The sequence below is a fragment of the Scylla paramamosain genome, chromosome 39 (genome assembly GCF_035594125.1).
Source record: "Scylla paramamosain isolate STU-SP2022 chromosome 39, ASM3559412v1, whole genome shotgun sequence".
NCBI lineage: Eukaryota > Metazoa > Arthropoda > Malacostraca > Decapoda > Portunidae > Scylla > Scylla paramamosain.
Window position 1 is genome coordinate 15,377,784 of NC_087189.1, and position 13,097 is coordinate 15,390,880.

At 39.9% G+C, this 13,097-nt stretch overlaps 1 protein-coding gene across 1 annotated transcript; it reads left to right on the forward strand.

The window, feature by feature from the left end:
* The first annotated feature begins 2,708 nt into the window (after positions 1–2,708).
* On the forward strand, positions 2,709–3,821 carry LOC135092331 (histone-lysine N-methyltransferase, H3 lysine-79 specific-like). Its single transcript, XM_063990783.1, has 3 exons — positions 2,709–3,049; positions 3,132–3,420; positions 3,504–3,821. The coding sequence occupies exons 1-3, from the start codon at positions 2,709–2,711 to the stop codon at positions 3,819–3,821; spliced, it is 948 nt and encodes a 315-aa protein (XP_063846853.1).
* Positions 3,822–13,097: the final 9,276 nt, after the last annotated feature.

Genomic DNA, 13,097 nt, shown 5'->3' on the forward strand with positions numbered 1-13,097 from the left:
GTGTGTGTGGGGGGGGGGGCTCTAGGTCAAGCGTTTGTAGAGTGTATGGAGGAGGAGGAGGAGGAGGAGGAGGAGGAGGAGGAGGAGGAGGAGGACGAATACAAAGGAAAGCCAAACAGCAACAGACCTCTTAGTCCTTGCAAGGCTGTCTGGTAACTACTTCTAACTAGCTACAGGGAAGAGAGACAGGACAGCATAGCAGAAGGCTCCTTCCCACCCATCACTCCCTCCAGCTTGTGCTGGCATGGAAATAGTTGGGAAAAAGTACCATGCAGTATGGAAAAACTGACATGGAATTTTCATAGGAAAGAATGAAAGGAGGTTCTCCTATTTACCCTACGGTGAACTCTATACGCCTGTCTGAAAGTAAATACAATTTATTATAAAATTTGTCTGTAAAATAAGAGTTTATTAGTGAATTTAGTAATTACTCGGACAAGAAGAGAGTTTGTTGGGGATTTGCTTTTAGATATTTGTCTATTTTATTTTTTAATGATTCAATAGAACTGCTGTTTACAATTTCTGCAGAAAATTTATTCCATATATTTACTATACGATTAAAGAAAAAAATGTTTGACCTCGTGGGATTTAAAACGTTTGGGTATAATCTTGAATCCATTATTTCTTGTTAGGTTAGAATGATCAATAATAAAATATTTAATTGCATCAATGTTACTATATCCTTTAAAGATTCTGAACACTTCAATTAGGTCTCCTATTATCCTGCGCTTTATTAAACTAAATAGTTTTAGTTCTTCCAGTCGTTCCTCATACGCCTTATTACGCAATCTTGGAATCATCTTTGTGATTCTGCGCTGTATCTTCTCTAGTTTTTTAATGTCTTTTTTTGTAATATGGTGACCAAAACTGTACACAGTATTCTATATGAGGGCGCACCAGTGAGTTATATAAGGCAAGTATAAACATTTCTGATTTAAATTCAAAGGTTCTTCTAATGAACCCTACTAATTTATTTGCCGTCTTTACTGTTTTTATGCAGTATTGACTCGGCTTTAGGTCGTTTGACACAACGACACCAAGATCTTTTTTTTTATCGGGGCTTGACAGTTGCATGTTATTCATTACATGAATAGGAAGAGAGGGAGAAGAGGAGAAGGAGGAGGAGAAGGATGAGTAGGAGGAGAAGGAGGAGGAGTAAGAATGACGAGTGAGGACGAAAAGTGAGGAAAATGAAGAAAAGAGGGAGCAGAAGGACACCAAGAACAAAGAAAAAACAAGAAGCGAGACACACACACACACACACACACACACACACACACACACACACACACACACACACACACACACACACACACACACACACACACACACACACACACACACACACACACACACACACACACACACACACACACACACACACACACACACACACACACACATAAAAATAAATAAAAAAAATATAAAAAATTGTGGATATCTATTAACGAGAGAGAGAGAGAGAGAGAGAGAGAGAGAGAGAGAGAGAGAGAGAGAGAGAGAGAGAGAGAGAGAGAGAGAGAGAGAGAGAGAGAGAGAGAGAGAGAGAGAGAGAGAGAGAGAGAGCATTGGGGGTAAGTGATGGTGGTGGTGAGTGGAATGAAGGATTGATGCTGTGTTTCTCTATATACTTTTTCTTTTCTTTTCCTTCTTCGTCTTTTTCTTATTCCTGTAATTTTGTAGTGAGCAACAGATGGTGCTGCGACACATCTCATGAAATGATTCTTCCACTCAGAATATTTAACTAAAGCATGTTACACTAAACGAAAAAAAAACACTACATGCATATATACAAAATAAAACATTGAGGCTAATCAGTGTTGTTCAAAATAATGACCATCCTGTGTCCTCAGGTCACAATGATCCAGCTCCTGCTCTTATTGCTTCCTCACTGATGCACGTAAGGGTCACGGCTCGTTTTTTTCCCTTGGATGTGTAAACGCGGAACTGAACTTACACAGTGACACGAGAATGTCGCAGTGTAAGTCATTTTAGCTGACCCCAAAACTAAACGTCAGTTACGTTGTGTGAATTGTTAACTGTGGCGAGGTTTTCCAAGGCTCTAAATGGCTGTCAGACCGTGGATATCAGAGATATCAGAGATAACTGACTGAGGGAAATTAATATTTAGACAATTAAATATACTGAATCATATAAATGTATTATATCTATTGTTTTGAAGTGAGTGTTCATGATTGCAGTGTTGGTTTGGCAAAAATTAAATATCATTAATGGAAAGAGGAGCATCTCTGTTGCCGATGAAAAATAATCTTAATTCTTTACCTTCTTTCATTCTTGTCTCTGATTGGCTAAAGTCCTTATCACATTCTAGAACCTAGGTTTTTCATTGGCCCATCTGGTGGATGCCAAAGTGCTTTAGCGTCAAGCTGCTGAGTGGCTGCAGAAGCGACCGCTGAGGTATACTAACAGTCCCATCAGGTTTTCAGTAAGACTGGCCAATGCCTGGATTTTCTAAAGAAGATTTTGGCGCACCGCTGAACAATACAAGATTCAACAAGAAGAACAAGAAACAACAATCAATGGACGCTCACGAGACCCTCGGTGAGAAGAACACGGAGAAAATGAAACAGACCAAGCACCACAGCAAGAGGAGGAGCTTGGAAAACCTCCAAGACTGCACCGGTCATAAGAAAACAAACACTGAAGGGGTTATGGAACCCAAAAAGCAGAGGAATAACTTAAAAACCATGACGCGGATGAGGATGGAATATTTGTATCCGATTATAGACCCCAACAAGAAGAGGAAGAAGCAGGACATGGAGGGCGATGAAAACCAGAACAAGAAGACCAAGAAAGACACGGAGGACCACGAGAAGCAGTACAAGAACACGAAGAAGGACACAGAAGACCACGAGAAGCAGGACAGGAAGACGAAGAGGGGCACGAAGGACCACAAGAACCAAGACAAGAAGAGGAAGAAGGACACGAAGGATCACGAGAAGCAGGAAGAGAAAAGCAAGGACAAGGAACATCACGAGAACCAACACAAAAACACCAAGGGAGAAGGCAGGAAAAACCGAAGGAAAGGGTGGAATATGGAGTGCTGTAAACGGATTAAGGACTGCATCAAGAAATGGAACAAGAAGGATAATGAAGACTACGAGGAACAGGCCAAAAAGACGTGAGAGCCAGGCCAAGAAGAGGAAAGGTAAGAGTATTGAAGACCATGATAGCCAGGCCAAGAAGAGAAAGGGGCAGGGCAAAGAGGACCATGACACCCAGGTCACGAAGAAGTTGCACGACAAGGAGGAACATGACAGTCAGGCCAAGAAAAGAAAGAGGCAGGACAAGAAGGAAGATGACACCCAGGCCAAGAAAGTGAAGAGGCAGGACAAGGAGAAACATGACACACAGGCCAAGAAAAGGAAGAGGCAGGACAAGGAGGAACATGAAACCCAGGCGAAAAAGGGGAAGGGAGAAGAGAAAGAGCCAAAGAAGAGGAGGCCGCTGGAGAATTATAAGCGTATCCTTGATCACCTCAGGAAGAGGGAGGGCGGGACAGCAGCAACGTGCTGAAGCTGAAGGTGGAGGCCGAAAGAGTCAAAAAGAAGAGGAGTGTGAGCGAGTACTGCCGTGTTCATCTTGAGGAAGGACACATGACGGATGCGACCGTGCGCGGCCATCCATGTCTTGTCTTTTTTGACACCGGCGCCTCAGCCAGCATCATGTTCCTGTCACTGGCTAAGAGAGCGGGCCTCCTCACGGGCCGCGAGAAGACAGAAAAAATACTCTTCTCTACCTGGAATGGCATCCTGTTGCTGGACGTGATCATGCTCGACGAGGTACTGTTGGTGCTGTAGGACGGCCTTGCGGTCAATACGCCCATGTTGGTGTTTCCAAAGGAGGCGGAGATCACCTCTCGCAACGACGTGATAGTGCTGTCCATGAGCCGCCTGCAGGAGGCTGAGATGCGGCAGGACTTCCATCACGACGGTAGCAGCACCCTGTTCCTGCGTCACCCGGAACGTCTGCGGCGGAGACCTCAGCCAGGGCGCGAAGGGAAAGTGTTCGCGTTTGCCGCACAAGCACAAGGCGTCGAGGAGCCGCTGATGGTGCTGCTGGACACATGCTCTACTATACCATTCTCTATCACCAAGATCGGCCGGTACAACGTGCGGTGCAGGACAGGAAGCGAGACTGCGCTGCCGACACGAGTCATTCTGCAGTTTGGCAGCGGCACACTCACAGTGCAGATGAACATCAACCAGGGGGTTAGCGACTTCGACTTTGTGTTTGGACGACCGCTGCTCTGTAAATTACGAGCAGCAATAGATTATGTTGATTCGACCATGACGTTGAACCTCAACAGAAAACAATTCTGCCTCGACATCTTCCCTCACTGAGCGAGCCGCCCTCCCGCGTCCCCTCTCCCCTCTTTTTTTTTTTTTTTTTTTTACTTATTTTATTTTATTTATTTTTTTTTTATGTATCATGGAGATCAGTAGAAGGAAAAAAATATTAAAAAGCCTGCACAAATGTAGCTCACAAAAAGAAAATAGGAGTAGTGACCTGGGTACAGAAATAATGTGGATTAAGGACATTAGACAAAGTGTTCCGGATTAAGGATGTTAAATGAAGAAAATAGTCTGGATTAAGGATAGTGGATTAAGAAAATATTATTATTATTATTATTATTATTATTGTGAAGAAATTCACAATAATAATAGTACATTAACGGAAAAGTCTGGATTAAGGATAATGGATTAGGAAAATAGATAAAATTAAGGATAGTGGATTAGAACAAAACTCTGAATTAAAGATACTGGATTAGAAAAATAGTCGGAATGAAGGCTAGTGGACTAAGAAAATAGTATCGATTAAGGATACTGAATTAAGAAAATAGCCGAAATTAAAGATAGTAGATTAAGAAAATACTCTGGATTAAGAGTAGAGGATTAAAAATACTCGAGATTAACGAAAGAGGATTAAAAACAGTCTGGATTAACGATAATGGATTAAGAAAGTAGTCTCCATTAACACTTAAACTGCGGACAAAAAAATAAACATCATGCACGGCGAAAATCTAAATGCAGAAGTAAATAATGAATGAGGAGATTGTGATGTGAAATACTACAGCACATGGAAGTGGTACAGAAAATATTAGGGCAACACAAGGAACTCAAAAAGCGCGCCAAAATTTCATTTGCCGGGTAGAATGATGACGACAGGAGAAAGCTCTCGCTCACTCTCGCTCTGGCTCCGGCTGTCGCTCTCTCTTCTCCTCTCTCCTTTCCGTTCCTTTCTCTTCTCTCATCTCTCCTCTCCTCTCCTCTCCTCTCTCCTCTCCTGTCCTCTCCTCTCTCCTCTCCTCTCTTCTCCTCCCTCCTCTCCTCTCCTCTCCTCTCCTTTCTCCTCTCCTCTCCTCTCCTCTCCTTTACTCTCTCCTCTTCTCTCCTCTCCACTTTTCTCTCCTCTCCTCTCCTCTCTTCTCTCCTCTCCTCTCTCCTCTTCTCTCCTTTCTCCTCTCTTCTCCTCTCCTCTCCCTTCTTTTCTCCTCTACTCTTCTCTCCTCTCCTCTCTCCTCTCCTTTCTCCTCTCCTCTTTCCTCTTTTCTCCTCTCCTCTTTCCTCTTTTCTCCTCTCCTCTCTCTTTTTTTCTCTTCTCCTCTGCTCTCTTCTTTTCTTTCCTCTCCTCTTTTCCCTCCTCTTCTTTTTTCTCTCATTTCTTCTCTTATCTTTTCTCCTCTCTTCTTCTCTCTCCTTTCCTCTTCTCTCTCCTCTCTTATCTCCTCTCCTCTTTTCTCCCTTTTCTTTTATCTTATCTCCTCTCCTCTCTTCTCCTCTCATATCCTCTTTCCTCTCCTGTTTTCTCTCTCTTCTCTTCTCTTTCTCTTCTCTTTTCTTCTCTCCTCTCCTCTCCTCTCCTCTTCTCTTTTCTTCTTTCCTCTTCTCTTCTCTTCTCTCCTCATAACCTCTCTTAACTTTTCTCCTCTTCACTCCTCTTATCTTCTCTTCCCCTTCCTTGCCTTCATATTAAATGACATTTTCTCTCTCTTCTCTTCTCTTCTCTCCCCTTCTCTCATCTCCTCTCTTCTCCTGTCCTCTCCTCCCTCTCTCCTCTCCTTTCTCCTCTCTTCTCCTCTCTTCTCTTCTCCTCTCCTCTCCTCTCCTCTCCTCTCTCCTCTCCTTTTTCTCTTCCTCTCTCCTTTCCTCTCCCCTCTCCTCTTTTCGACTCATCATTTTCCTCTACCCTCTCCTCTCCTTTCCTCTCCTCTCTTCTCTTCTCTCCTCCTCTTTCCTCTCATCTCTCCACTTTTTTTCTACTGTTTTCTCTCCTCTCCTCTCTTCTCTTCTCCTCTCTTCTTTCCTATCCTCTCCTTTAATCGAATCTCTCATCTCCTCTCTTCTTTTCTCTCTCTCCTTTTCTCTTCTCTTCTCTTCTCTTCTCTTCTCTCCTCTCCTCTCCTCTTCTCTTCTCTTCTTCTTCTCTTCTCTTTCTCTTCTCTTCTCTTCTCTCCTCTCCTCTCCTTTACTCTCATCTTCTCTCCTCTTTTTTGTCCTCTTTTTTCTGTCTTCTCTAGAATCCTCTCCTCTCCTCTCCTCTCCTCTCCTCTCCTCTCCTCTCCTCTCCTCTCCTCTCCTTTCTTCTCCCGTTCTCTTCTCTTCTCTCCTCTCATCTACTCTCTTCTACTATAGTTAGTGCTTTCTCTTTTTCTTGTCTTCTTTTCTGTTTGATTCCGAGAGAGAGAGAGAGAGAGAGAGAGAGAGAGAGAGAGAGAGAGAGAGAGAGAGAGAGAGAGAGAGAGAGAGAGAGAGAGAGAGAGAGAGAGAGAGAGAGAGAGAGAGAGAGAGAGAGAGAGAGAGAGAGAGAGAGAGAGAGAGAGAGAGAGAGAGAGAGAGAGAGAGAGAGAGAGAGAGAGAGAGAGAGAGAGAGATTTGGAGAGAGAGAGAGAGAGAGAGAGAGAGAGAGAGAGAGAGAGAGAGAGAGAGAGAGAGAGAGAGAGAGAGAGAGAGAGAGAGAGAGAGAGAGAGAGAGAGAGAGAGAGAGCGAGAGCGAGAGAGAGCCTTCTCCTGCCCAGAGCCATCATTCTCCGGCAAGTCAAATCTTGGCGTGCTTTTTGGAGTTTGTTAAGTTTGCTGTAATACATAATGTACCACTTTCATGTGCTGTAACATTTCACATCACCGTCTTGTCATTCATTACACTGTATACCTTTGTATTTAGATTTTCGTCTTGTATTATGATGTCTCTTTCTGTCCCCAATTTAAGGATTAAAGATAGTGGATTAAGAAAGTAGTCTGGATTAAGAATAAAGGATGGATAAAAGAAATAGTCAGTATTAGGGATATCAAATTACGGAAATAGTATGGATTAAGGATAGTAGATTATGAAAAGTCTACATTTAAATAAATTAAATAAATTGTCTTGATTAAGGATGATTTAGGAAATATTCTGGATCAAGGACACTGGACTAAATAAATAATCTGGATTAAAGATACTGGATGAAATAATTGACTAGATTACGGACTGCAGATTAAGAAAATAGCCTGAATTAAGGACAGTAGATTGAGAAGGCATTGTTGATTAAGGACAGTGAATTAAGGACATTCCTTGGATGAAGGTCATTACGTTAAGAAAAGAGCTTACACTAAGAATTATATACAAAACAGTATTCAGGGACGAGGGACTGAAATGTTCCTTAAAGGAGCAAAGGCAGTGCTTATATATAGATATTTAATTATTATACTATTATTTCTTATGAGAGTCTGAAACTAGGGTCCACATTCTTGTCTGCTGTGTGCTGGTGACCTGTTGATTAAATATTAACCTTGATATAAAATAACATATAAGGAGCAAGCTTTTAATACTGCCACATAACTTGCCTAGAAATATTCTCCGTTGATCATTTATTTCAATTCAGCAATAGCTATGATATACTTTTTTTTTCAAAACTTCTTTGGTCACTGACACAAATTTTGCAGATAAACCAACAGACCTAAAAACATTTTTAATTAATTTTGAACACTTCAACAAGGCATTGTGCATTGCATAAGACTGAATGAATCACTGTTCAAGTAACAAAATATTGTGTTTGTCATTCCTATAAGTTGTTGGAAATGCTGCACCGGCTGTCAGTGACAAGAACGAGAACGGTAGCGTAAACATCGACGGCAAAGGAAGCAACAGCAAAAAACGAGTGCAATAAAACCAGCAACAACAACAACAACAAAACACAACCCTTACAATCACATTAGCAGGAATAATAAAGAGTACAAACATGCAATAACACCAAACAAGAACAACAACAACTACAACAACAACAACAACAACAACAACTACTACAACAAGCAAAAACAATCATAAAAGTGTAACATCCACACCGCAGCATTTCAACACCAGGAAAAGACAAAAAAAGACTGTTAAAAAGAAAAAGAAAAAGAAAAAGACAATAAGAATGAAAAAAATATATATATAATGACAGGCAGATGCGGGTGAGTATAAGGTCTGGGATAAACTGTGTCATGTTAACGCCAGTAAAAAAGATGGCTGCGACAGCTAAATCTTCCTTTCTACCCCGCATATACGCACCACGAACGCCACTACCACCACCAGTGCCACCACCACCACCATCAGGTTTTGCTCAAACTTTTGCTAAAAACTCTACCTTGGATGACTCTGGGCTTGTTCCTCCCTCTCCTCCACCCTCTAACTACTTCATGCCACCTATTAAAATTCTTCGCAATGATGTTTTCAGTGCCCTCGCTGGCCTAAACCCTCGGAAGGCTTATGGACCTGATGAGGTCCCTCCTATTGTTCTCCGAAACTGTGCCTCCGTGCTTGCACCTTGCCTAGTCAAACTCTTTCAGCTCTGTCTGTCAACATCTACCTTTCCTTCTTGCTGGAAGTTTGCCTACATTCAACCTGTTCCTAAAGAGGGTGACCGTTCTAATCCCTCAAACTACCGTCCTATTGCTTTAATTTCCTGCCTATCTAAAGTTTTTGAATCTATCCTCAACAGGAAGATTCTTAAACATCTATCACTTCACAACCTTCTATCTGATCGCCAGTATGGATTCCGTCAAGACCGCTCTACTGGTAATCTTCTGGCTTTCCTTACTGAGTCTTGGTCATCCTCTTTTAGAGATTTTGGTGAAACTTTTGCTGTTGCCTTGGACATATCAAAAGCTTTTGATAGAGTCTGGCACAAAGTTTTGATTTCCAAACTACTCTCCTACGGTTTCTATCCTTCTCTCTGTAACTTCATCTCAAGTTTCCTTTCTGACCGTTCTATTGCTGCTGTGGTAGACGGTCACTGTTCTTCTCCTAAATCTATTAACAGTGGTGTTCCTCAGGGTTTTGTCCTGTCACCCACTCTCTTCTTATTATTCATTAATGATCTTCTAAACCAAACTTCTTGTCCTATCCACTCCTACGCTGATGATACCACCCTGCACTTTTCCATGTCTTTTCATAGACGTCCAACCCTTCAGGAGGTAAACATATCACGCAGGTAAGCCACAGAACGCCTGAATTCTGATCTTTCTAAAATTTATGATTCGGGCAGAGCAAACTTGGTATTGTTCAATGCCTCAAAAACTCAATTCCTCCATCTATCAACTCGACACAACCTTCCAGACAACTATCCCCTCTTCTTCAATGACACTAAACTGTCTCCCTCTTCTACACTGAACATCCTCGGTCTGTCCTTTACTTGTAATCTGAACTGGAAACTTCACATCTCATCTCTAGCTAAAACAGCTTCTATGAAGTTAGGTGTTCTGAGACGTCTCCGCCAGTTTTTCTCACCCCCCAGCTGCTAACTCTGTACAAGGGCCTTATCCGTCCATGTATGGAGTATGCTTCACATGTCTGGGGGGTTCCACTCATACTGCTCTTCTAGACAGGGTGGAATCAAAAGCTTTTCGTCTCATCAACTCCTCTCCTCTAACTGACTGTCTTCAGCCTCTCTCTCACCGCCGCAATGTTGCATATCTAGCTGTCTTCTACCGCTATTTTCATGCTAACTGCTCTTCTGATCTTGCTAACTGCATGCCTCCCCTCCTTCCGCGGCCTCGCTGCACGATACTATCTTCTTTCTCTCACCCCTATTCTGTCCACCTCTCTAACGCAAGAGTTAACCAGTATTCTCAATCATTCTTCCCTTTCTCTGGTAAACTCTGGAACTCCCTGCCTGCTTCTGTATTTCCACCTTCCTATGACTTGAATTCCTTGAAGAGGGAGGTTTCAAGACACTTATCCACCAATTTTTGACCACTGCATTGACCCTTTTATGGGACTGGCATTTCAGTGGGCATTTTTTTTTATTATTTTTTTGTTGCCCTTGGCCATTGTCGTTCCTACATAAAAAAAAAAAAAAAAATATATATATATATATATATATATATATATATATATATATATATATATATATATATATATATATATATATATATATATATATATATATATATATATATATATATACACACACTTACTAAGCAAAACACTAAATCGTATGGAAAATACCCTTTATGGAGGAACACAATAACATTACCAAAAACAAGTATTTTGAGTGTTTTTGGGGTTGTTACGTATGAAAACGCCAAAATGCATGGAAAGTACCCTATATGGGGAATCGAAAGGAAATTACGAAAAACGTCTATTATGATTGTTTTTGAGCTTCTTTGGTTAAAAAAAGATGCGAAAACGCATGTATAGCAGTCTATATGGACAAACAGAACAACATTACAAAAAAAATGTTCCTTTTGAGTTATTTCACAATGTTCGGTACCAAAATACCAAAATGCATGCAAAGCTCCCTATATGGAGAAAGGAACGAGATTTCCAGTAACATATCTTTTGATTGTTTTGAGCGTGCTAGGCACCAAAACGCTAAAATCCATAGAAAGCACCCTATATGGGAAAACAAAACATTACCAAAAATGTCTCCATTTATTTATTTATTTTTTTTTAGCTCTTTACATACCAATACGGTAAAATGCATGGTAAATACCCTTTATGGAGAAACATAATATTTCCAGAAACTAGTATTATGAGTGTTTGTGAAGTTGTTACGTAGAAAAGCGCCAAAATCAATACAAAGTACCATATATAGGGAAACGAAAAGGCATTGCAAGAAACGTGTATTATGTGTGTTTATGAGCTTCTCAGGTACCAAAATGCTAAAATGCATGAATATAACTCTATTTGGAGAAACAGAAAAAAAAAAGAGCATTACCAAAAATTGTGAATTTTAAATGTTTTCACTTTGTTAGGTGCAAAACTTCAAAATGCCTGCAAACCTCTTATATGGAGAAACAAAACGACATTACTAGAAACGTGTCTTTTTAGTGTTTTTGAGCGTTTTAGGACCCAAAACACTAAAAAGCTTTGAAATCAATCTAACATAAGAATCAATTCTTATGTAAGAATATAACACAAAATTACAAAATCGTGTCTTTTTCTTTACATGCTAAAACGCATGCAAAACATCATCTATGGAAAAATATGATAACATTACCAAAACCAAATATTTTGAATGTTTATGAGATTGTTACGTAGAAAAACGCCAAAAAGCATCCAAACTATTCTACAGGGGAAAACGAAAAGATATTACGAGAATACTGTTTTATGAGTGTTTATGAGCTTCTTAAGTACCAAAACGGAAAAACTCCTGAATAGCACTTGATATGGCGAATGAGAACCTCCTTACCAAAAATGAGTATTTTGAGCGTATTTCTCTCTGCTAGGTACAAAAACACTAAAATACATGCAAGACATCTTTTATGGGGAAAGGAAACGAAATTTCCAGAAATGTGTCTTTTAAGTGTTTATAAGGTTAATAGGCACCAAAATGATAAAATAAAAAAAATAAAAAATGGAAGCCATCCTATACGGGATAACAAAATAATATTAACAAGAGCGTTTCCTTTCAATGTTATTGAGCTACTTACGTGCGAAAACGCTGAAATACATGTAAAAAAAAAAAACACTTCAAGGAAAAAGAATATATCTTCACCAAAACATGTACTTTGAGTTTTTTCCCTTTGTTAGGTACAAACAACGCTAAAATGAATGCAAAAAGCTCCTATATGGGGGAACGAAACATGCCTTTTTGAGTGTTTTTGAGGTTGTTAGACACCAAAAACGCTGAGGAGCATGGAAATCACACTATATTGGAATATAAAACAACTTTACAAAAACTGTTGTTTTTTTTTAGCTTCTTACGTACAAAACGCTAAAACGCATGAAAAACACTCTTTATGGAGAAATTGAACAACATTAGCAAAAACAAGTATTTTGGTATTTAAAACAAGTGTTTTCAGCTTGCTACGTTAAATGTAGCAACATGCTTGTAATGTACCTTATAGAAGGAAAAAATAACATTACGAAAATTGTGTATTATGAGCTTCTTAGGTATCAAAACACGAAAACGCATGAATAGACCACTATATGGAGAAACATAAAATCATTACCAAAAACGTGCATTTTTAGTGTATTCCACATCGTAAAAAGTATTTTAAGTGTTTTCAGCTTGTTACGCAGATAAATAGCAACATGCATGCAAAGTATCCTATATAAGGAAAAAAAAGATTCTAAGAAAATAATGTATTATGAGATTATTACTAAAATTGTGTATCATGGGCTTCTCAGGTACCAAAATTCGAAAACGCATGAATAGCCCCGGCATATGGAGAAACGGAACATCATTACCAAAATCGTGCATTTTTAGTGTATTTCAGATTGTTAGATGCCAAAACGTACCCTATATGAGGAAAGGGAAAAGAGATTTCCAGAAATGTGTCTTTTTAGTGTTTATATGAAAACGTTAAAATGCAGGGAAAGGAACTTATATGGAAAAAAAATAAATAAATAACAATGTATTACCAAAAAACGTCTCCTCAGCGTTTCTGAGCTGCTTACGAACCTAAACGCTAAACGAATGCAAAACACCTTCTATGGAGAACCAGAAAACATTATGAAAAAGAGTGTTTTTTGCTTTTTACGTAACTATACGTTTTTATATGTAACAAGCAAAACACACTTTTTATAATGTTTCCTGGTTCCCCATGAAATGTGTTTTGCATTAATTTTAGCGTTTTTTGCTATTACGTATAAAAACGTATAGTTACATA